Source organism: Pelophylax lessonae (genome assembly GCF_965119305.1).
Source record: "Pelophylax lessonae genome assembly, chromosome: 9".
NCBI lineage: Eukaryota > Metazoa > Chordata > Amphibia > Anura > Ranidae > Pelophylax > Pelophylax lessonae.
The window spans coordinates 54,089,367-54,115,575 of record NC_138776.1 but is presented as its reverse complement, the minus strand read 5'-3'; the positions used below and the strand labels follow the sequence as shown (position 1 = coordinate 54,115,575).

General features: G+C 45.1%; 1 protein-coding gene across 1 annotated transcript in view; it reads right to left on the bottom strand.

The window, feature by feature from the left end:
• The window catches only part of ATRNL1 (attractin like 1), a 1,075,574-nt gene that overhangs the window by 682,672 nt on the left and 366,693 nt on the right, over positions 1-26,209 (bottom strand). Inside the window, exons 12-15 of the mRNA XM_082267948.1 lie at positions 19,996-20,207; positions 10,032-10,150; positions 8,508-8,640; positions 2,800-2,981 (exon numbers count right to left, since the gene is read on the bottom strand). Of these exons, the coding sequence (XP_082124074.1) occupies positions 2,800-2,981; positions 8,508-8,640; positions 10,032-10,150; positions 19,996-20,207 (646 nt within the window). The remainder of the gene's footprint in view (positions 1-2,799; positions 2,982-8,507; positions 8,641-10,031; positions 10,151-19,995; positions 20,208-26,209) is intronic.

Here is a 26,209-nt window from a genome sequence, read left to right as displayed (position 1 = left end):
ACAAAGTTTTGGAGGCCAAGACAGCACAGGGGCCAGATTACGACAGCAGATGAGACAAATGAATAATTTACAGTAACAAACTGAGTGAGGTATATGGCGATATTTATAGAGAATTCCCTCTCTGTGATTTTCTTCAAACAGACAAATGCTGCATAGGTTTATATCGGCACACCGGACATTGATTTCTCGACCCATCTGGCAGCCATAAATTGGAATATCAACCCAAAAATTATTCTGCTCCTTGATCAGATAATCTGAAGGGTTTGCTGCAAAAACTTATATTTATTATGTGATTGGGTCCATTTCTTGCCGAGAACACAAAAAGCTGAACTCTGGTCAGATACAAAGGACACATATTAATGCATCTCTGTATTTATTAATAATCAATAAATGTATTTTTAAATGCAAACAGTGTATATACCTAAATATTATCTGGTATGTGCCTATTCTGTAGGCCACAGATGGTTAAATTTCTTTTCCCTGCAACCACAGGTTGCAAGAAAAGAAAATCACTTGATTCACCCATGGTGGGATGGGAGAATCCCTTCCACATCGCTATTATGTTATGCCAGCAGGGAGCTTTCCCTGCCAGCAGAACACAATGATTACTGCTGGTGGCTATAGCTTCCGGTAGTAATGGCATGCAAAAAATCCAAAAGGCTAGTTGTACTAAAGGCAATTGATGTATCCAAAAGGCTAGTTGTACTAAAGGCAATTGATGTATCCAAAAGGCTAGTTGTACTAAAGGCAATTGATGTATCAGCTTCAGTACAACCACCCATACATGGAGCAAATCTTGTCTGGTCTCTGCTGAACCAGCAGATTTGATCCATCAATGGCCGGCTTTAGAGTCCCTGTACAGCAGAGCCCTGACTAAGGGGAGGAAAAAGCAGAAACGAGTCAACTGGTTGTGCTACAAAACTCATTTTCTAACAAGGAACTTGCTGATAGAAGGAGAGAGAAGAGTGACAGACAGATGAACTCATCAGTCTGCCACTTCTTTCACTATCCAATCAAAGATGGAGGAGTGACAAGACCTATAAGGCCCCTTTCACACAGCTGGTTTGTTGTGATTGCCGGATTCCTGTGGCAAGAATCTGCAGATTCTTGCTGCAGAATGACCAGTTTATGCTATCAGCATTGGCTGATTGGTCCATTTAAATGAATGGTGGACTGAAAGTGGTCACTGCTGATGGCATGTAGCTGTACACAGAGCGATTAGCTGCAGTTCCAGGACAGATGTCCAAGCCTGGACGCAGGTGACTGGCTTGGATACTTTTCCTAGAACCGCAGCTAAGGCGTGTGGCTACATGTGATCAGCAGCCAATGTCAGCCCGCCATTAGTTTAAATGGGCTGATCGGCCGATCCTGATTGCATAACCTAGTCATTCTGCAGGAATCCGGAGGCCACAAAAAAATCAGGTAGGTGAAAGGGGTCTAGTTGTTACTGAACTGCAGTACAGAAAAATGAAATCTGCTTCCCTGCCAGACAGGGCTGTGCTATATGGAAGAGCTGTGCAAATCTCAGTACTGACTGGACAGAAATACAAATGTTGGCAGCTCCCATATACCGTATATACTTATGGTCTCACTTACCTTTTCCCTGGTCAGTGCGCTGCCGCCACTTGGGAAAGCCCGTACAAATTCGGCTATTCCCGGGCAGACGGCGCATGCGTGCTGATGTGTTGGCGCCGGGCGGCGCCATTTTTATATATATGGTGCAGAAAGGTAAGTGAGACTACTCTGCAGCCCCTGCATCTCCTGTACCATCTGTGCCATGCCCGTACTATCTGTGCCATGCCTGAACCATCTCCTGTGCCATGCCTGAACCATCTCCTGTGCCATGCCTGAACCATCTTCTTGTGCCATGCCTGAACCATCTTCTTGTGCCATGCCTGAACCATCTTCTTGTGCCATGCCTGAACCATCTCTTGTGCCATGCCTGAACCATCTCTTGTGCCATGCCTGAACCATCTCTTGTGCCATGCCTGAACCATCTCTTGTGCCATGCCTGAACCATCTCCTGTGCCATGCCTGAACCATCTCCTGTGCCATGCCTGAACCATCTCCTGTGCCATGCCTGAACCATCTCCTGTACCATGCCTGAACCATCTCCTGTGCCATGCCTGAACCATCTCCTGTACCATGCCTGAACCATCTCTTATACCATGCCTGTACCATGCCCACTGCCCTGCATCTCCTGTACCATGTCCGCAGCCCCTGTTTTGGGTCTCGTGGTGGTCCCGTTGGGTCCAGTAGCTGCTGCATTTCCCACCCTAGGCTTATACTCGAGTCAATACGTTTTCCCAGTTTTTTTGTGGTAAAATTAGGTGCATCCGCTTATATTCGGGTTGGCTTATACTTGAGTATATACAGTATGTATTTTTCCTATGTATTTGGCCATTTGCTTGGAGTTTAGCTTTAAAGCTGCGCACAAGCCATGAAACACACCCCTTTATACAGGCATCCTAAATCTGTAATAAATTCTTATTACATAATCAAATCTAAATACCATTTCTGTAAACAGGTCCTCAGAGATGGGGCTGATTGTTTTTTGTTTTGCCATATAATTTTTACAGTGGAAAAAGTCAAACACAAAATAGACGCAAAAAGGGATATAAATGATTTTTCAAGCTTGCTCAGCTATAAAATCCTGATGCTGGTTCTGTCCATAACACATCAGGTTTGCGGCAAGCCTGGTAGTTGGAATATGATTGGGTTAATTTCTACAGAACAGCCACGGATACCCTCCCCCGACAGTATAGCGCACACCACTGTTTTCTGCCCCCTGCATGTTACCTGCACCGTGTACTTTTGCATTTCATCCAGGACAAATTCCACCTCCTTCGGTGTGGTAAGGGAGGCCAGACTCCCGCTCAGGTTGTGGCAGTACACTCTGGCATTGTCATAGCTGTCACGACTGGAGTTGATGCGCAGACAGGCCTCACCGACGTGGCTCCACCCCTCTCCGCACAGATGAGCTTTAAGAAAAAGAAAAACAACAAAGTCGTTCAACAGTCATCACGATAAAACTTGGGATGGGACACATTTGTTTGTTCTGCAGAGCTGAGGCCATGGAGAACTCTCATTATTGTGTGGTGGCCTAACAAAATGATGAGACAAATGTGAGATTGTAATGCTGTGCTTCCCAAACCAGTCAACAGGGACCACCAAAGGCTCACGCTTAACAAGTGCAGGACCTAGAACATACCGAGTATGCCCTATACTGCCCTCCTCCTGAGCCCAAGCATGTACATGCTTTTTTACAGCAAAAAAACTCAATATATTAAAGGAAAAGTACATCCAAAGCTTCTTAGCTGTACTTCCATTGTGGATCACAGGAGTGCAGTTCTTTTTGCACTCCTGTGACCCGGTTTGAGCAGACAGCGGGCTAAAGCTTCTTTGATCGGTTGGTTCTTAGTGTTAGAGGCGTCTTGGGACAGATGCGGCATAGGACCAATGCTGCATTCACCTAGGTCAGTATAAATCTAAAAAAAAAAAAAAATACATCTCTTTTAAAGCAGAACTAAACTCTCTCAGTCAGCAATAACTATTTTTTTTTTTAATAATTATTTTTATATTTTTTTTACAAATTATTTTACTTTTAATCCGTATGCTGCTAGCTAGTAAATGGATAGGAAGGTATATTAGATTTAGGTTTTAATTTTTTTTTTTTTTACACTTCTTCGGCTGCTTCTGGTTTCTAGCCTGGCCCATATAATGTCATTTATACCAGGAGTCTCCACAACATTTTTTCTCCTTAAGGGCTCTTTCACACGGGCGATCCAATCAGATCCGCCTGTCAGTTTTTTAGGCGGATCTGATCGGATCCTCCATGCAGCTCTATGTGGCAGCGGGTGTCAGCGGAGACACCTCAGCTGACACCCGCTGCCATCCGTATCCGATCCTGTCCGTGAAATCTGGACGGATGGAAACCCTATTTTTCCATCTGTTCAGTAATCGGATCGGATCGGGTGAGAGCGGACAGGCGGTCCGCTCTCATCCGATCCCCCATAGAGAGCAGCGGGGGCTGAGACACCTCCCTCTCCGCTCTGCAAGCGGAGACGGAGCTGTCATCCGCCGGGTCAGCGGGGATCGCGGATTGATCCCCGCTGAGCAACACAGATCCGCCTACGGAGGCGGACCGTGTGAAAGAGCCCTTAATCTCCAGGATATTTCTTACCTGAGCAAGCCCTCCTGCCTGCTTGCCTAAGCAAAGGGCTGATGAATTCCAGGAGGTAAATGCTTCAAGGTGGCCATGGCTAGAAATGCTAGGGGGGTGTTTTTCAAAATGATTTCTCAACAAAATAAAGCATGGAGACATAGATGGATGGGGGAGTTTGGTTTGATTATTAAAAATTACATGAATAGTGTTTTCAGTTTTTGGTGCTCAGATAGAGTTTAGTTAAACCTTAAAACAAAACAAATATAAGCATACAGTGCTTCTCCTCCCTCAAAATGTGCTAAAAACCGCCAATCTAAATATTTTAAAGTGGGAGTAAACTGCCTTACATGAATTTTACCTATAGGTAAGCCTATAATAAGAAAAAATGAATGATATATGAATTTAAAGAGACTTTTTTGGACTTTACTTATTGCAGATTGGCACTTTCGGAACGTTTATTTATTAGTCTCTACACTCTGGTTTTTATTGCCTCACTTTCACTTTATTTAATCAGAGACCCAGTCTCCGCACTTTATTAGATGCTTATTTTTTACGGCACTTTATTTTAACTTTATGGTACATATTTTGTATGTTTATAAACACTGCTTTTCTCATCAATTCCTTTTTAGCAGCACTACCACATTTATTTATTCATTTATCTTGTTTATGTGGGAACACATTTAGGTGGTAGCAGCAGCTTGTATTAAAATATCATGGTTTGGGTTTTTTTCAAGGGTAGCTCACAATTACATTTGATTCAAGCCTATATTAAAGGTACTGTAAATATCTCCTAAATGTGCACCGTTTAGGGGATATTTACTGTACACGCAGCTGGGATGGCCGTTCCCTCCTGTGCAGTAAACGGCAGCCGGGAGTGACGTTGTCGCGGCTCTTGCCATTTACGAAGCCGGAGTAGTCCGTGAACCCAAATGAAATATGAGCGAAGATAGAAGCCCTGTCAGCGGTGACAGCTCGCTGCTGGAAGGGCTTTATTCTAAGGTAAGTTCCACATAATGTGCTAGTATGCGGTGAATACTAGCATATTATAACTTTGCTTTGCAGGTTAAAAAAAAAAGCACTGGCGGTTTACTACCGCTTTAGGACCTCATGAACACTGCAGCTGCCACGCGCCCATTTTACAGGCGTTTGACGTTGTTTTTTCCTGCCCCTAAACGCCCCTCTATGTTAGCCTATGTGTCCATGCACACACAGGAGTTTAGAGGCAGGGGCAGAAATCTGAACACACCAAAATCGCGCTCAGGAGAGGAACGTTTGGGCCAGAAAAATGCCTGAAGCACCTAAATGGCATGTTTTCAATGGCCAGAATAAATTCATATTGTGACCAATTAAATGAATAAATGCCTGAGCACATTTAAATGCGTCTTTAAAGCAGTAGTACACTCCACATTTTGATTTTTACATACAGGTAAGCTTATAATAAGGTTTACCAGTGGGTAAAGCGACGACCTTCTAAACGTGCACCATTTAGGAGATATTCCAGAGAGCAACAACCAGTGATGTCACCAGCGCATGCAATCTTAAGGAACGGGATACCCGTGTATGCGCAGGAGTGATGTCATCAGGGCTCCACCCATTAAAGCAGCTGTGGCCCGTGAACCCGGAAGGAAGACAGGCTAAAGGTGGAAGCCTCTGCAGAAGTGACAGCCGCCGTTGGAAGGCTTATTTTCAAGGTAAGTCTTTCATGTGATTCATGCTTGCACATCGTGATATTGCCTTGCAGGAATAATTTTTTTTTTTTTTTTAATTTAAAGAGTTTACTACCACTTTAATTGCATTTTTAACACTGCTTTTCTCCTGTCAGAAGAAAAGCGTTCAGAAGAGTCTAGTGGGCGTGAGGCCTAAGAATGCAAAAATCTGTGTATAAATGTAACATTCACAACCAGAAATAAACATTTATAAAAATACAAATATAAGAAAAAAATCTTACAAAAACATGCGAAATAAATAAACTCCGATGCTTAAAACTAAAATTTAGTGCAAATAACATGTCTCACATACTTTTTCTAGTTAATATTGTATTCATGTTTACATCTATATATGTTTTATTTATACACTGTGAATTATGCATATTGAGGTATTTAGGTTTGCTATAATTAGCACATTTTAAAAGAGGATAAGGAGGCGCACTGTATGCTTTTATTTGTTTTGTACAGCTGCTAATTAGGTGTTAGGTTTTACATTTATACTTATCTTTAGCACAAAGCACAGCTTGTTTTAATCTCTTTTTTTTTTTACCCCTTTTTACTGTCAGGCACAGCAGCACACATTTATTAAATTTGTTTTGTTTGGTCATCATCATCATCATTATTTTTATTTTTTAACAGATGTGAACCATTTGTTTGTTCAATTGTGAGGTCTAAGGGGGTTAAAACAAGGCGGTTGAGCTGCGGTTTTACCACCCCCCTGGTCACTCACCCAAAATGTAAAATGACAGCTGGACCGGGCTGTTTACATCCTGCGGGTGCGATGCTGTGCTTTGCTGAGCAGGCATTTTTTAATCAGGATGCAGAGCTTGAGAAGCAGCACCGAATGCATGAAATGTTGATATTTGCTTTACTGAGATGCTTTGCAATTTGTTTATATGTAAAAAATTTATTTATTGTGTATATTCTCTAAGCCAGGCTACCCATCATTATAACCAAGGATTGCGAAACGCGCCGACCCTTTGATTTTTTGGTGTAACTACGGACACTTTAGAAACTGAGTGGCCATTGTTTGGCTTGACCTGCCAGTTCTAATGACCAGAATGTGAAATATTTTATCTTAAATATGTTTTTCAGTGTGCAATAAACTTTTTGGTATTCTTTTTATTTTACCTATGTGTTTATCCTCTCTGTACCAGTAAAGTCCAAATTACATTTTCTTTCAAAGGATTAAACATAGTTAATGATGATTGAGAGCGTGTAATTCCCCTTTCATTAGCCCAAATAAACTTCTGACTCTCCCTAGTTTTTTTATTTGCCTTTTTTTTTTTGTGTTTATTTGTTTTCACAGTTCATGCTACATTTCTTTTTGTGTTTCTTTTACATTTTTGTGGACTATATATAGCAAAATCCACAGGCAAAACGCTTAAATAAACCCCTTTATTTTTGTTTTACAAATAGCTTTGTACTTAAAACATTTCTTGATCTAAACATAATTGAAACAAATTCTAAAATAAAATTAACACTTAATAGAATTTTTAAATTATCACTGGTCAAACTGAAAAAAAAAAAAAATTCTGTTTACATCTTTTTGCCTTTTAAATACCTAGAAAAATTAAATCAACTATGAAGACAAAGTCACAAATGAACAAAAAAAGATGATACCTCACTTTTTTAATTATAAGTAGTATAGCTTAGTTACTCAATTCCTAGGCTATAAGATAAGATGTAAAAATTTCTCTGGGGCTTAAAATGATAAAGTTTTTTTTTTTTTTGTTAAAAACAACATGTTATACTTACCTGCTCTGTGAAGTGGTTTTGCACAGAGCAGCCCATCCTCCTCTTCTCGGGTCCCTCTTTGGTGCTTCTGGCCCCTCCGTCCTGTTCAGTGCCCCCACAGCAAGAAGCTTGCTATTGGGCACCCGAGCTGAGCCGTAGCTCCCTGTGTCCATTCAGAAAAGGGCTGCAGCCCGACCCTGTCCCCTCTTTCTTCTCATTGGCTCACTGACTTTGTTTGACAGCAGCAAGAGCCAATGGCGCTGCTGTCTCATCCAATGAGGAGGGAGAGTCCCCGGCAGCCGAGACACTCCTGTAACATTGCTGGATCGAGATGGGCTCAGATAATTATTGGGGGGGGGCTGAGGGGGGCAACTGCACACAGAAGGCTTTTTATTGTAAAGTAGAGGTCCACCCTAACACTAAAATCCATGCATCTATAGACCTAGATAACACTAAACTAAAGAAAAAAATCAGTATACATACCTTTTTTGAAGCCGATCCGACCCGATCCTACGCTGAGCTGTCAGCCGCGACTTTGCTGTGGAGGTGGGTGCAGAGGACACATCTGACAACAGAAGCCTCATAGTAAGTCTATGGGTGATGTCACTCCCCATTCATTTTAGAGAAGTTGTTGGCTGTGTCCTCTGCAGAGCTTCCGCCGCTGGAGACCGGATCGGATTGGCTTCAAAATAGGTATGTATACTGATTTCTTCTTTACAGGGTTAGATAGGTTAGTGTTAGATTGTGGAGGTCTATAGATGCAGGGTAATTTAGTTTTAGGGTGGACTAAAACTTTAATGCATTTTTTTTTTTTTTTAATTTTGGATGGAGTACTTTGTGTCTTGCCCAGACAGCAGAGGTACATGGGAAGTGAAAATCCCGACTGGGTTTATACGCACCAGGCAGAGCTTGGCATTCTTGTTGGCGCTGGTCCCACTGGCAGTTCAGGTTGAGCGAACAACTCTTGCAGCTGGTAAGCTTGTTGCAGATCTGCTCGTTCCTCACATAACACTTCATATAATTCTTCACAGACTGCAAGGAAACACAAAAGAAAACATTATCAGCTTCATCTTTCCAAGGCTCTAAGGAATCCACGCAACTGACCTAGATCAGCAAGTCCTGTCTAAAGTTGGCCATAGAGGGGTCGAATATTGACCGATCCCTGCTGAACCGGCCAAGATTAGATCCATCTATGGGCAGGCTGGTTCTACCCAAGTCGATAAAATGGATTGACATGGGTACAACCAGCCTGTCGGATTTTTTATATGTGATTACTGCCAGCAGCTATGGCCACTAGTAGTAATCATGTTCTGTCAGTGCAGACAAATGTTACTAGCATTCCCAGGCAGGCTGCATTGACATGGGGATTGCCCTAGGTAATAGCCACATGTGATGCTGAGCCTAAATGATTGAAAGAACTGAAATCCAATAAATGAAAATGCTGGGGCAGGAACAATCAAGCTAGAGAAGAGAAACTAGAGGACGTTGGAAGTGTTCTAGTGAGGAAATGAGCCAGGCGTTATCTATCTGACTTGCTATAGCTGCTAATGCACATTGTGAGAATCTCACAGTGTGCAGTGAAATCAGAATAAGCAAATTCAGTACAGGAAAGAAGCATGTACAACTGTGCAAGACTGAAGGGAATTGCACTTAACACAAACACTTCCAGTGAGTTCTGCCTTAAAGTAAGGGTTTTTTTTTTCTTTCAAATTGGATAGAGCAAGGGAGGGTTATGACCGTCCATTTTTTTTTTTTCGTCATCTGTGTCCCTTTGCACAACTTTCCCTTCACTTCCTGTCCCATAGCCAAACAGGAAGTGAGAGGAAATCCCTGCAAATTAAGGGAATCCCTAGGGTTCCCCCAGGTCACCAGAACTAGTGTCCCCATTGGAAGATTTCCCCATTACTTTTCAGCAATAAAAACGGACTCCTCTCCACTCTTTCCAAAGCTAAAAAGTTTTGCCTTTATTATTATTATTATTATTATACAGGATTTATATAGCGCCAACAGTTTGTGCAGCGCTTTACAATGAGAGCCTTTAGTTCTATTTTAAAGTTTACATATGCAATGGATCATCAAAAGCAATAGAATAGCATCCTCATGGTATGCTTCGTCAATGCAACCCACCTCAGATCGGTGGAATCTAGAGGAACAACTGTAAAATAGCACACAGGAAAGTGCACAGAGATTTAGTGCCGGTTCACATTTGTGCGATCACAGAGATCGCATGTAATTCAGAGCACACTGCTCCTAAAATTACATGCGATCTCTGTGCGGTGCAAATTCACCTTCGGCAATACATTAGGCGTGTGCGCCCTCCTGTGTGCTTTTTTTATAAGATTGAAGGGAAGGCTAGAGTTTAGATTTAACTGAGAATAGTGCACACTGCCTGCTAGTAGAGAAAGTTAAGTTTGAGTACTCACCACGCTGCAGTTGCTACTCAAGGACACGCACTTCTTGTCGTCGCACCATTGGCATCCGTTGGTGTTGGCAGTGCAGCTGGCACAGTCCGTGTTTTTGTAGCATCGGTCATCAGCTGAAGCTGCCGACAGAAGAGGTTTTGTGTCAGTCAAAAAAAAGTGACAAACAAAAATTTCCCACTATATTGACCGCTGGATACAGGAACAGGAGCAGAAAACAAGAGTAGGGGAAGTCCCTGAAACTAATTCTGATTGAAAAGTTTTGAGTATGATTTAATTAACAACAATGCTTACATGGGTCTGTGTTAAACCCAGCCAATCCCAGGGAAAAGGAAAGGGTTAATGGGGTCAATTCACTAAGAGTTAAATAACGACCAATACAATGCAGTAAAATAGTGCCTGCGGTAAATCAGTTTAGTGCAAGTCACTAAAAATGTTGTGTTAAATACCGAATGCAGGGATTGATTGTTCGATTTAGCGGTAATTTATCGCATTGAGCTGGTTGCTAAGGAGAGGGTCGGGAAGCCGGCCGCCACATCCTTAACAACGGATGACTAATCAGCTGTTAGCGGGTTCCCCAAAATCTATACCAGACCCTTATCCGAGCATGGAGTCTGGATCCCCCCCCCCTCCCATAAACAATACCAGGCCACACGTCCTCAACATGGGGGGTGAGTGCTTTGCGGCAGGGGGGCCTCTTCCCCACAACCCTGGGCTGTGGTTGTGGGGGTCTGGGAGCAGTGGGCTTATCGGTATCTGGAAGCCCCCTTTAACAAGGAGGCCCCCAGATTCCACCCCCCCCCCAATATAAATGAGTATGGGGTACATAGTACCCTTACCCTTTCACCAAAAAAGTGTAAAAGTGAATAAAGACAGTACAAACGTTTCTGACAATTCCATAAAAAAAAAAAATCTACATTCTCCAATGTAGATTCCTCGTCAATCACTTTACCACCCCAAAACACCCCCCTCAATGTTGAGGGTATGTGGCCTGGTATGGTTCAGGCTGTCAGGTGCCAGGCTGCATGCTCAGATAAGGGTCTAGTATGGATTTTCAGGTGGATCCCAACACGGTTTATTTTGACATGGGGTTTCCCTTAAAGTCCATACCAGCCCCAACTGGCCTGGTATGCATTGGGGAGGGGGGACCCAGGCTGTTTTTTTTTATTTTAGAATTTTTAATTGCCGGCATTTTTTTTTTACATTCAGCTGTCAGATTTTATTTTTACAAATACTGCATATAATACCGCCAGCAAAACCCTGGTAATTAATATTGCATGTTTATTTACTCTCTGCTCCATCTGTGAATTGGACTTAAGAGCTTACTGCATGGTTTTCAAACAATATTTACCAGCACATTCTTCATTTTGCGGTAATTTTTTTTTTTTTCAGTGAATTGGACTTTATTTACCACATGCGATCATTTATGCGAATGAGTCACATGACTGTGTTATCAAATGCGATAAACATTAGTGAATTGACCCAAATGATCCTAAAGTTGGAGTCTACTGGCAAGAGCTACCTACCATAGTTCCTGGTTGTTACTGCCCACTTTGCAAGTCAGGGTGTGCCATCCATCTTGGGGCATATGCCTGTCGTTTCTTTTAAGTATAAAATATATAAAAAATTCCCTGAGGGATGGTGGGTTCCTTTTTGTAACATCCAATGCAGGAATGCAGAGCAGGAGTTTAGTGTAGGGGTCTCCCCAGTGAATGGTTTAAAGTGGTTGTAAACCTCAGACATTAAATTCAAACAAAGCATATCCCTCTATAGCAGTGGTTCTCAATCTTTCTAATTTCCGTGACCCTTTAATACAGTTTCTCATGTTGTGGTGACCCCCAACCATAAAATTATTTCCGTTGCTACTTCATAACTGTAAATTTGGGGCTGCGGGCAAGGTGCAGGAGATGCAGAGGCTGCGGGCAAGGTGCAGGAGATGCAGAGGCTGCGGGCATGATGCAGGGGCTGCGGGCATGATGCAGGGGAAGCAGGGGCTGCGGGCATGGTGCAGGAGATGCAGGAGATGCAGGGGCTGCGAGCACAGTGCAGGAGATGCAGGGGCTGCGGGCATGGTACAGGAGATGCAGGGGCTGCGGGCAGGGTACAGGAGATGCAGAGGCTGCAGGCATGATGCAGGGGCTGCGGGCATGGTACAGGAGATGCAGGGGCCGCGGGCATGGTGCAGGAGATGCAGGGGCTGCGGGCGCGGTGTAGGAGATGCAGGGCTGTGGGCATGGTACATTCAGAGCTGTGGGCATGGTACAGGAGAGGCAGTGCTGCGGGTATAGTATAGGAGATGCAGTGCTGCGGGCATGGTACAGGAGATTCTCCTGCATTTCCTGCCTAAGACCATCGGAAATGTGTTTTCCGATTATCTTATGCGACCCCCAAAGGGGTTGTAACCCACAGGTTGAGAACCGCTGCTCTATAGTGTGTACTTGTCTCAATCCAGAGCACTAAGTGTCATTTCTGTCTGCTGTTTCGTTCCTTAGCTCTCCTCCCCCTTTTTTCTGACTGCTCAGGCAAGCTTTATACATTTTGGACTTTGAACAGCCGTAGAGAGAGAAGACTGTAGATAAACAGGTACAGTTTAGGTAGGAGGAATTGTTTAATCTCTGAGGCCAGTCACTTCACTTGGTAAATGAAAGGGATTACAACCACTTTAACCTTCTGGCATCCATTCAAAAATGAACAGCTTTGAGTGGAGTGATCCTTTAAAACCCTGGTACTTACAATAAGGATGGGTGGGCATTTGACGTGAAGGTAACTAGTCGAGAACTGACCCGTTCAGTAACCTTCTAAGTATCTACTTTCTATTCAGCATTTAATACATATTTTACTCCCTTGTACAGGCTGTTAAAATACCCGCTCAGCCTGAAGAGAACCTGTTCAGCCTCTTGTTGCTGCCACGGCAGAAACAGCAAATATTGGAACACTGACCCAGTGTATCCTCCGTGTTATTCACAATAATTGATCTGGCCAACCAATATTTCCCAGCTGGGAGCCACTGATTCATCATGAGCATGCACAAGGTTAGCAGGTGAATTAAAGGTTCCCATTTTTGTGATCTTTTTCTATTTTAAATGGAAGGATGAGATGAGGCTAACAGGGTTGGTCACTCGGGAAATGTCTCTTGTCTTACATCATAAGAACACTGTAACAGATATTAAAAGAATAAATTAAAAATGTATTTAAAAATGATGTGCAAGCCTATAAAATGACTGATACAGAGTAATAAATTAATAAAAACTCCATTCCGGGTGGAGGCCGGGCAATGCCCGCTGGTTGGGGAGACATTTTTATTGGATGCGGAGCACGAGAATTAATGAGATTATTTCCTTGAGTTAAGTACATGGCACCCCAGACAATTACAGCTGCACTATATATAACTTGATGCAGCGACGTGTTGAGGCCCTGCAGAGCGGCCAATACATGTGTATTGATCTATGTGTGTATGAAGTGTGGGCCATGCCTAAAGTGGACCTGTTATCAGATACATTTTTCATGTAAATGTGAGAATGCTTAGCAATCTGTCAGTTTAAAAATTCTATGTATGATTAACCTCACACAGAGATCACAGTATGTCCCCTGACAATGCCTTCATCTGATTTTCTCTCTACAAGTACAGCGCCAACTTTGTTCAGACAACATCTACTGTCCTGATCTCCTTTCTGGACTAAGATTCTGGCTCAGAGTTGACAGAATCATTTAAATCCTGAACTTTATTTCTAGACCATGGGATATTCCAGAACAACAATTTGTGGGCTGGGAAACAAAAGCCAAAATGGCCACAGGAGCCCTAGCGAGACCCGAGGCCGTGGCTCACGGCCTTCCCAGTGTCAACATTTATTTTATATGGGCCTTATCATAATGATCATCGTAAAATGTTTTTGGCATTACATGGTCTGGTTGATTGTCAGCCTTGTTTACTTATTAACCTTTGGAGTCACAATAAAGATTTATAAAATAAGATTAAAAAAAAAAAGGTGATAACTATGCTATATGTTAGATTGTAAAGTATGGGTGTAGAGAGGTATTCACGTCCCTCTGAAGGAGGAGCACCAAACCAAACAATGGAATGTGTTTTACTGCTATCAATACACTGCTGGTAAATCTCTGGGTGAAATATATAGAGCAGCTTTACAGCTGACGGTTTTGTGTAAGTGCTGAGCTAGGCAAATACCAGAGAACCTGTGTGGATGAAAGAACACCTGCTTAAAAGGGAATATTTGACCAAAAAAACAGAGGCAATGAAACCCTAACCAATACTAAGCCAGTGTACGGAGTCGACCAAGATGAAATGGAATTTTTGTAAAATCTTACCGTAAAATTCCTTTATCTGAGTCCTCTGACAGTCGCTGCCCCTCATATAGTCTTCGCCAATGGGTATTGACCTCTTATCCACAGGAGTAAGCTAGGCAGAAGATTTTGTTAACAACACAAAGACATAGACACACCTACAGGGGGCTGTCCCTCTGGTCCAATACCCCCGGCTAGCCTCAGGCCTGGGCGTACGCATAGCCTGCTAAACGCTCAAAGGTCGGGCTGGGATTCTGTAAGGCTCTAGTACAACCAGTCCGATTCCCAGCTCCGCAAACGCTGTAGTCTTCCGAAGTCTGACTAACTAAGCGCAGGAACAAATAAAAAGCTATTAGTGCAAAGAAAAACACACTTAGCAGAAAATAAAATGTAATAAAACAGAGAAAAAGGCTGAGACTGTAGCCCCAGCACAGGGAAGCCTGCCTACTCCTATCTAGGCAAAAGACAAACTGAATTGGGAATGAGGCTAGCCGGGGGAATTGGACCAGAGGGACAGCCCCCTGTAGGTGTGTCTATGCAAAGTTTTGTGTTTTTAACAAAATCTTCTGCCTAGCTTACTCCTGTGGATAAGAGGTCAATACCCATTGGTGAAGACTATATGAGGGGCAGCGACTGTCAGAGGACGTAAGAGAAAAGGTTTTTTTTTTGAGGAGACAAGAGCAGCAGAACGGCTTCTTGGATCATAAGGCAAATAACCAGATAGTCCACAAACTGTGTACAGGGGGAAAGGATTATCATAAGCTCAGAGCGAGGGTCATAAGCCAAGGTAATATAAGTAAAACGGCATCCACATAAAGGATTTACCCTCCCAACTTAATAAGCAGGAGAGTACTCATGTCATTGAGTGGGAAATACGTAGGCACTGGCTGTCTCAAAGAGTTTACCAGCATAATCCGGGTGGATTTCTCAGATAAGGGCAACCAGGGGTGCCTGTGAGAACATGTTCTTAAACATAGGGTCAACCATACACAAACTGTGTTGAAAGAAACCTGAATAAGAATGTTGTCAGGATTAGATCTAAACATCGCTGGCAGTACAAGGTTCTTTTTTTTGTTAAGTTCTTTTTATTGCTTTTTATAAGAAAGAAACTCGCCACGTAGGGCCGAATATAAAAAACAAAAACGTCAAAATCCCCCCCCCCCCCCTACCAACTCTCATTCCCTTCCCAACCAGGTTCGCCACCCTACAGGCAACTCCACCATCCCAGGAGGTAAGTCCCCCTTTAGGGGGAAGGGAATAATCAAAGCTTTAATACATACAATAAAACACATACACATGTAGCCTCTGGGATGACAATGTAATTGAGCACACAGTCAGGCACCTTCTATGTCACCTTCAATCCGATTCTCATCCAAGTATCCATTATTCAGACTACCTTATGTGACAGAGGCAGGGCTCTCCAGACAGATCTTCCACACCTTATCAAATTTCTTTGGGCAGTTTCTGCTTAAATATCAGTACAAGGTTCTTAACATGGTTCCAAAATGGAGTAGTTAAAACTCGATGTTCTAGCTCTCTTGTCAAACTTTAGTAAAGGTCTAAAGATTTATTTGATCTGGAGAGAACTTGAGCATATGGGTTATGCATATAAGGAAGAAGTCTCTGAGACATTTTGTGCTCTCAATGTTCAGATTGCGATCAGGTATCTAACATACAAGTGAATTAAAAAAAATAGAATATCATCAAAAGGTTAATTTATTTCAGTAATACAATTAAAAAGTGAAACTCATATATTTAATAGATTCATAACACACACAGTGATATTTTGAGGATTATGGTTTACAGTTAGTGAAAACCCAGAAGTCAGTATCTCAGAAAATTAGAATATTGTGAAAAAGTTGAATATTGTAGACTCATGGTGTCACACTTTAACCAGCTAATTGACTCAAAACACCTGTAAAGGTTTCCTGAGCCTTTAAATGGTCTCTCAGGCTGGTTCAGTAGGTTACACGATCATGGAGAAGACTGCTGACCTGGCAGTTGTCCAGAAGACAGTCATTGACACCCTCCACAAGGAGGGTAGGTCACAAAAGGTCATTGCTAAAGAAGCTGGCTGTTCACAGAGTGCTGTATCCAAGCATATTAATGGGAAGTTGAGTGGAAGGAAAAGGGTGTGGTAGAAAAAGGTGCACAAGCAACAGGGATAACCGCAGCCTTGAGAGGATTGTGAAGCAAAGGCCATTGAAGAATTTGAGGGAGATTCAGAAAGAGTGGACTATGGCTGGTGTTAGTGTTTCAAGAGTCATACACAGATGTATCCAGGACATGGGCTACAATTATCACATTCCTTTGTGTCAAACCACTGCTGAACCGGAGACAACGTCAGGAGCATCTTACCTGGGCTAAGAAGAAAAAGGACTGGACGGTTGCTCAGTGGTCCAAAGCCCTCTTTTCGGATGAAAGTGCATTTTGCATTTCATTTGTAAATTAAGGTCCCAGAGTCTGTAGGAAGAGTGGAGAGGCACAGAATCCAAGTTGCATGAGGTCCAGTGTGAAGTTTCCACGGTCCGTAATGACTTGGGGAGTCATGTCATCTGCTGGTGTTGGTCCACTGTGTTTTATCAAGTCCAAAGTCAGCGAAGACCTCTACCAGGAAATTCTAGAGCACTTCATGCTTCCTTCTGCTGACCAGCTTTATGGAGATGCTGATTTCATTTTCTAGCAGGACTTGGCACCTGCCTACACTGCCAAAAGTACCAATACCTGGTTTAATAATCATGGTATCACTGTGCGTGATTGAAAAAAATGGGGGACCGCACATAACACTGTGCTTGAGTGGCAATCAAACTCGCCTGACCTAAACCCCATAAAGAATCTGTGGGGTATTGTCAAGAGGAAGGTGAGAGACACCACACCCAACAATGCAGATGAGCTGAAAACCACTATCAAAGCAACCTGGGCTTCCATAACACCTCAGCAGTGCCACAGGCTGATTGCCTCTATGAGACGCCGCATTGATGCAGTAATTCATACAAAAGGAGCCTGACCAAGTATTGAGTGCATACTATACTGTACATGCACATACTTTTCAGTAAGCCAACATTTCTGTATAAAAAATCCTTTTTTTTATTGGTCCTATGTAATATTCTAATTTTCTGAGATACTGAATTTTGGGTTTTCGCTAGCTGTAAGCCATAATCATCAAAATTAAAAGAAAGAAATGCTTGAAACATATCACTTTGTGTGTAATTAATCTATATAAAATATATGAGTTTCACTTTTGGAATTGAATTACTGAAATAAATTAACTTTTTGATGATATTCAAATTGTTTGAGATGCACCTGTATATAGCACCACAGAGTTATGGGATTTTTTCAACAATGTAAGGGGTACATTGATGTGATAATAGATGGCGTCAGCTATAAAGTTAGAAAATCTCTCAAATGAAAGATACTGTATAATAGTCGGTGATATAAAACATCAAGTTGCGTCAGCTATAAAGTTAGAAAATATACTGTATATTGGCAGATCTATAAGAGGCCATAGAGAGGCCTAGCTACTGCAGAAGACATAGTTGCAGTTCAATGGTGATCATGCCAAAATCAAGTTACTGCAGTAATTTTGATATATGATTTTTGGGGCATGATGGGACACGCATGGAAAACGGTTTTAAGAAAACACAGAAACAGGACAGAAATTTGTGTTCTTTGTTTAACTCTCAAAGAAGAAAGGAAGAAAAAGTAAATAAACCTTGACGTTCGTAGACATCATAGCACCAGCAGGGATAAAGGCAAACCTTAGTGTGTAGAAAGTTTCTGAATAGGTTTAGTGAGCTTAGGGGTTTACCACAAACAGATGGACCTGCAGTAGCAGATGACGCCTAGAATAGGCAAACAGAATGTACCCATAAGGTATAGGTGGGCAAGTTAATATGGAGGTGTAATTGTGGAAAGTAGAGTTGGAGCCCCATTCCCTTTGGGGAGTCCCCAAAGTGTCATCAGCTGCTGGGACAGCGGTGGTCTTAGCAACCAACTGGTTTGGCAACCCCTGGAGTGTGGAAAGGTTACAATCCCGATCATGTGTGTGAATTTCAGCCTGTGCCTCATTGGATACGTTTCCCTTCACTTCTTGCCCCAAGGATGCAGCTGGAATTTTAAGGTAATTTTCCAAAGTGAGCTTACACAGTCGTCACGAGGACAGGTGTCCCCATTTAAAGATTTCACCGTTTATTGCTGTTCCGGTGACAGCTATAAAATGTTGGATTTTCCTTCACTTTCTAACCTAATAAGAATAGTTACCAGGAAAAACAGAGGGTGAAACTCCCCGGCAGGGCTGAATTAAAAATCTGGCAGGGGTTCCAGTCTATCCACACTCCATACGGAATTAAAAATAAATAAAAGTTTTGGTTATGGGCTCTTTCACAAGGGCGTTCAGTTTTTTTTGCCCGATCAGGTCCTTTTTTTTGGGGGGGAAACGGACACGGATGACACTTGTGTCACCCGGTCCGTCTGTCCGTTTTTCATCCCATCCGTTTGCAGATGAAAAACGGACATAATGTATCTCTATGTAAATACGGATGTCAGTGGATGACACCACTGACATCCGTTTTTGCGTCCGTTCCGTTTTTTGAACGGAAGAAAAAATAGGTTTCTCTTCCGTTCCAAAAAACTGAACTGAACGGAAAGGACGAAAAACCGATGTCAGCGGATGATCATCCGCTGACATCCGTATTTGCATAGAGATACATTATGTCCGTTTTTCATCCGCAAACGGATGGGATGAAAAACGGACATACGGAACCCTTGTGAAAGAGCCCTATAGATATACTTTCAACACTTTTTTCGAAACTGCTCACAATTAGGCTTATTTATCCTTTAAAATCTAGTTGACAAAAAGGATAACACAGTTGTGAAATTTACAACACCTAAGCCTAGTACACATGGGCGACCGGCAGTGGCTGTTTCAATAGAAACATTAAATAGAAGACATTCGGCCCGTATGTATGGCACCCAATCCAAAAGAAGCCGGAAGTTTGGCCAGCTTCTGCCGAAGGCTCATGGCTGAAAATGGTCTACCAATGGCTGAGAGCACTAACCTGAGTGTTCTGGCGGGGGGTGCAGTCCCCCTGTCAGAACACAATAGCTCAGCATCCAATGTTAGTAAAGTGACTCCAACGTGAGCTAACAGTTTGTGTACTAGGCTTTACACTGGCCATATATATTACAATCTGACCATTCAAGCAATGTAAAATTTCATTTACATAAATTATACAACGTGGCCTACCTAAACAACCCAACCAATCTGCATCCATTCAGGTAGGCCCCAGCACCGCATCCTAATGGTCGATCTAAAGGACAATGTGCAATCACATTGCAAAACTATAAGGTCAGGTTTGACAGCAATTACATTTTTTGAAAAATTCAGTGCAGCTAATTGTTTTTACAATTATTCCAAAATGTGGACAAGACCAATCCCAGTTGGGTTAAAAAAAATGGTAACGTTCATTATCGTAAAATTCACAATAGCAACCAATGCAAGTTAACGGATGTATGTATACAAGGCTCAATGCATAAAGCTTTAACACAAGGATAAAAAACTTAATTTTACCCACGTGACTGTCATTTTCAAATCTCATTGGACTGTAAGTCAAGCAGAATCCAGTAATAGGGTAGACAGGAATGTGCCCAAGGTGGACCATCAACTTACCAGACTTATTTGAGCAATGAGCATGAAAGAGGCTGCTGCTGGCATGTGCAGTCTCCCAAGAGACACAGTGACCGCGGTCCCACAGACAGCTGATCCCCTGTACGGCGCCGGTGCACTGCTCCTGGGTGCGGAAGGCCTCGCAGCTTGGAGGTTTGTACACTAAGATGTCGTTCAAGAGGACACTGGAGAATCCTCCAAAAATGTACATGGACCTGTAGAAAAACAAACCATTATGACATAGAATGAAAACCCAACTCTGCTGTAGTTGGAGGAAAAGCAGGAATAATACGTGTAATGATATAACAATGTAAAGTCATGTGATAAAAGGACCACTGCTCTTTCCTACATCAAAATAAAATATTTATTTACATAGCACCATCATCTATAGTGGTGCTGTACAATAAAATAGATACAAGGGTAAGTTCAGATAATGCAATACATAAAAAAAGTAAATGTCAATAATGATGTGAGAGAAGGGACTGCTGCTTCTGCATACTCCAGAATATAAAGTTTATTTACAAACGGCAATGTAAAAACTGATACATATTATATAACAATGAGGGTAAGTATAGGTAATACAGTCCAAAAAAAATAGCGCTAGATAGATAGATCCATAAGTAGATCAGAGAGCGCGAGACAGACAGATAGCTAGCTAGGTAAGAGGATAGATAGATAGATAGATAGATAGATAGATAGATAGATAGATAGATAGATAGATAGATAGATAGATAGATAGATAGATAGATAGATAGATAGATAGATAGATAGATAGATAGATAGATAGATAGATAGATAGATAGATAGATAGATAGATAGAATGACAGACAGACAGACAGACAGACAGACAGACAGACAGACAGACAGACAGACAGACAGACAGACAGACAGACAGATAGATAGATAGATAGATAGATAGATAGATAGATAGATAGATAGATAGATAGATCGATCAGAGAGTGCGAGACAGACAGATAGCTAGCTAGGTAAGAGAATAGATAGATAGATTGATAGATAAGATAGATAGATAGAATGACAGACAGACGGGGGCGTGGTCTGGACATGGTCGGCTAGGGTCGCATTCCTGCTGAGCTCCGTGCTTTGCCTCACCCGGCCCGACTTACCTTAGCTGTGGACGTGGATATGAGGTCGTGCAAGAAACGGAAGACCAAGGGTACATCTGGAGGAGTGGGATTCCCTGCCGGGACGCGATCCAGCGGTGAAATACACCGGTTCTTTCCAGCATCACAGACATCCTCCCCGGCTGGCAACATGGCGGCCATGCAAAGTCCAGGGCCTTCTGGCGGGAACGATCCATCGACCTCTCCTGCCTCCTCTACCGGAACTCTCCTGGGCACCCCAGCGGCGTTTCATCCACCGACCCCTAGCTCCTTACCCGGGACGACCTTTACAGGGGTAGATGAGGAACTTCGAGCGATAATTCGCTCCCTGCCTAGTACTAAAGACATTGAGGCAATAGTGGGCCGACTGGAAGCGGCACATCAGCGGGAAGTACAGAAAGTGAGGGGAGAGGTGGAAAAGGTGGCTGATCGTGTCACAGCAGGAGAGACTAACCTTGCTGCCATGGACTTGCGACTAGCGGCTCTGGAACGGGAACATGCTGCGCAGCGGGAAGCCACGGTTGCCATGCAGCTTCACATGGAGGACCTGGAGGATCGAAGCCGGTGGAACAATGTCCGCCTTAAAGGATTGCCAGAGGCTACGGGTCAAGAAGACCTCTCCGCCACCGTCAGCGCCATTGTGGGCATCCTGCTGGGGGAACTTCTTCCTGCCAATGTGGAATTCGATCGGGTCCACAGGGCCCTTGGCCCCCGCTCCACAGATCCTGCCCGGCCACGAGACGTGATTTGCCGCTTCCACAGGTACACTCATCGCGAGCTGGTGATCAGGAAAGCCTGGGAGACCGGACCGGTGGACTTTGACGGGGCCCAGGTTAAGATCCTGCCTGATCTCTCCAGAGCTACGTTGTACCGTAGGGCCCTCTTGCGACCGGTCCTGGATCTGGCACGGAGGGAAGGTGCTACATACCGCTGGGGCTATCCGCTGACGGTTACCATCCGGAAGGCCAACTCTTCCTTCACCCTCCGGTCGCCGGCGGAGTTGCTGTCCCTCTTCGAGTTTCTGGGGACTCAGCCGGTGCAGGTGCCGAATTGGCTGACGCTACTTCCCCGGCCTGCTGAACGTCGGAATGGACCACCCCGGAGTGGGGGTGCTTCCTCCTCCCCACGGCCGCAGCGCACCCGCCGCCGGTCCAGATCCGGGGTGTCGGAAGCTCAACGAGAGGACTGATCAGTACACAGCCCGATCCTGGGGGTATTGAGGTGAGCTGCTGCCTTCTCTGACTATCCTCTCCGGTTTGCCCCGTCCTCTCCCATATGTACTGTAGCTGTCTCGCAGAAAGATGCAATGTGTCTTTGGATCACGGCTTCCTCGTGCCCTCCCATGCCCCCCTTTGACTGCAGATATGGTTGAAAAATTATCCTCAGGCTTCTGCCCCCCTTTTGCAGCCATATGGGTTTTCCCGGGAGTTTCCGGGTACTGTTGCCCACTTCTGCCCCGGTGTCATCACTGCTGGATTCCCTCCCCCGAATGGATGTGGGGGGCCCTGCCTCCATGCCCTGACATTGTTTGCCCCTGCTGCCCCCCCCCCCTGACTGACCCGTGGAGTGAACTATGGCTGACATTCTGGGGAGGGGTGTGGTGGAGGAACTCTCCCGGATCCTACGCTTGTTGTGCTGCTCGGACACGGATGGACTGTTCTTCTGGGGTCCCGGGGTAGTGGGAGGCTGGTGTACCCTTATACGACTCATTGAGAGATGCTTGGGGGTCCGGTGGTGGTGGGTAGGTATGGGGCACCTGTGGCTCGCCCCGGTTCGTGGCTGTGCGCGGTGGCGCCGTGGCGGGCGGTGGGCGACTGTGCCTCGGTCCCCCTGCCCTGTGGTTGGGAGGTGACGTGGGCTCCTTTTGGCTGCCCCCTGCCGCAGGGTTTACCCCTGCATTCCCGCGCCCTGTGTGTAGCCCAAGTGCCGGGCGGGCGGAGGTTGGAGGCCCTGGCCCTTCAGGGATGGTTGAGGGGAGGGGGGTGGGCTGGGAGAGGTGTATAATATGCAGGGATGTGGCGGATTCTTCTGACTTGGATGTATCTCCACATGCAATGTGCCGCGGGGGGGGGGGGACATGCGCGGGGCTTAGATTGCTGTGACTGAGGGTGGAGAGAGGGGCGGTGGCTCCCTGGTGTTCCTAGGGCTGTGTGCATGGATGCTTTAAGGAGGGAGGAGATGTTATCTTGTTTGTACGCAGAGGGGGATCTGGATCGCCTATCTCGGGGACGCCCACCTGTGGGTAGCGAGAGGTGATGTGGGGTGGGGAGCTGCCGAGTTGTCCAATCCCCGGGAGTACTGGTGCCTTACCTGGTGTTCCTCGGTTCCCGTGCGATGATATCCGGGCTTCCGCCCTCTACTGGGGGTCGCCCTCATCGCGCCTCCGCGTGGGGTGGAGTACCCACCTGCCCCTTCCGGGGATCCTTCCTCCCGTTTTCTCATCCTTGCGAGGGGGGGGGGTTAACTGGGCGATCCGGGTCCCTCCTCGGTTATGTTACTGTTTGTTTATGCTGTTCCATGTCAATATGATGTTTACTACTGGGATGTCTAGGGGTTGGGCCTCCCTGGTTGCTGCTGATGTGCCTACCTGACTCTTTTGCCTTCCTCTTGTGCCCTTGTTTTCCTCGCTGTCAACTTCTGCTCCCTTATATATCTACTTTTCTGACTTTTCACTGTAGTTGGGCTGGGGGGGCGGCTGGGGCTGGTGGTTTTGGTCGTGCCTACTCTGCCCGCGTCCCCACATAGGCCTGCGCTTAGGTGGACGTCTCGGTCCCCTAGTGCCCCGCAGCGTAGCTGCTCCTTAGTGTACAGGGGGTGATCTTAGCCTCCTCTGTCTGTTCTCTTTCTCTCTTATCTATCTTCACCCTTTTCCTCCCCCTCTCCCCCTCCCTTTATTACTACCCCCCTTTTTTTTTTTTTTTCTTCCTCTCCTCCCCCTCCCCTCCCACTCCCTTGGTGGGTGTCCTCGGCATGGACGTGCTCACTGTCCTATCCTTGAATGTTAAGGGACTTAACGTTCCAGAGAAGCGCAAGGTCCTTCTCAACGACTTACGTCGCCGAAAAGCCGATGTAGCATTTCTCCAGGAGACCCATTTCAGGCAGGGACGCCTGCAGCTCTTGAAGAATCGTTTCTACCCCACGTCTTATCATTCCACTAATGCTGCTGCCAAATCAAAGGGTGTGTCGGTCCTCCTTTCGGCTCGTGTCCCCTGGGTGCTCCGGGACTCCCTGGTGGACCCGGGTGGTCGCTTTGTGTTTATTAAAGGCATGCTTGGGACCTTTTTGGTGACATTAGCTAGTGTGTATGCCCCAAACGATGGACAGGAGGTTTTCATAGCCCGAGCCCTTAAGAAGCTTGCAGCCTTTCAGGAGGGCCAACTGATTCTCGGTGGGGACTTTAATGTTCCACTTTCTCCAATTGTAGACACGTCGTCGGGCTGTTTCTCGTTTCCACACGGGTCTCGACGGCGGATTTTGCAGGTCCTCCATGAAGCCCAACTTGTTGATGTATGGAGATTGCAACACGGGGGGGAGCGGGACTACACCTTTTTTTCGTCGCCTCACAAAACCTACTCCAGAATTGATTTTTTTTTGGTTCCTCACCACCAACTCCATGCAGTGCTTGCAACCTCCATCGACTCAATCACATATTCGGATCATGCTCCGATCTCGCTTACATACCAACTCACGGAGGGGGTGGGGGTGGGGTCGCGATTTTGGCGGTTGAGTGACTCCCTCTTACACAATGCTGAAGTCAGGGCGGATGTCACCCGGGCGCTCGCTGACTATTTTCGGGAAAATTTGACTGATGACTGTGATCCAGGGATCGTGTGGGAAGCCCACAAGGCTGTCATTAGGGGGGTCTATATTAAGCATGGCGCTAGGCTAAAGAAGCTGCGATCGCAACAACTTGCGAAGTTGCTGGGGGACATACATGTCTTGGAGTCCTCCCACAAGAGAACTCTAGACAAGACGGCAGAACGGGAGCTTGGTTCCTTGCGCAGACAGGTACAGGACCTACTCTTTGCCAAGGCGAAAGCGGACTTACAGAGAGCCCGACACACATTCTACGTTGAGGGGAACAAGTGTGGGAAGTTACTGGCGGCCTCTGTGCGGGCGCAACGACAGGCAACCTATGTCCCTCATATTGCATCCTCTTCGGGTACTACTGTGACTTTGCCTAAACAAATCGCAAATGCCTTCAGGGGCTTCTATGAATCGCTGTACAATCTCCCGGACTTGGACGCGTCTCAATCCCGAATAGACGACTATTTGGCCTCAGTTACGTTACCGTCCTTGTCGTCGGAGGCGAGGGAAGAGTTGGAGGCGCCCATTACCCTATTGGAACTTCAGGGTGCCCTGGGTGCATTCAAGGTGGGCAAGGCTCCGGGGCCGGACGGCTTTACCTTGCCGTACTACCGTACCTATTTCGCGGAATTGAGCCCACACCTACTTTCATGGTTTAACCGACTGGGTAGGGGGGAATCTTCCTTTCCGGTGGATACACTTAGGGCTCATATCTCGGTGCTTCCGAAGGAGGGTAAAGACCCCTCGCAGTGCGGTAGTTATCGACCCATCTCGCTCCTTAACCTGGATCTCAAGATCTTCACGAAAATTATTGCAAACCGCTTGAGTCCCCATATGCCACATTTGGTCCATCTAGACCAAGTGGGGTTCATACCCTCCAGAGAAGCGAGAGACAATACCTCGAAAGTATTGAACCTGATCCACATAGCCAAGACCTCTCGGACGCCGTGCGTACTTCTTAATACAGATGCAGAAAAGGCGTTTGATCGGGTCAACTGGCGCTTCATGATGTCCACCTTACGCTCCATGGGTTTGGGTGATACCCTAATGTCATGGATTGGTCACGTCTACTCACGCCCCTCGGCACAGGTAAAGTGCAATGGCATACTATCTGATTCATTCCGGATATCCAACGGTACTCGGCAGGGGTGCCCGCTCTCCCCGCTGCTTTTTGCACTCTCTCTGGAGCCCCTCCTGTGTAGGGTTCGGTCCAATCCGGATATTACTGGAGTTAGGACAGGGGACCTGGACTGCAAAGTGTCGGCATATGCGGACGATTTGCTCTTCTC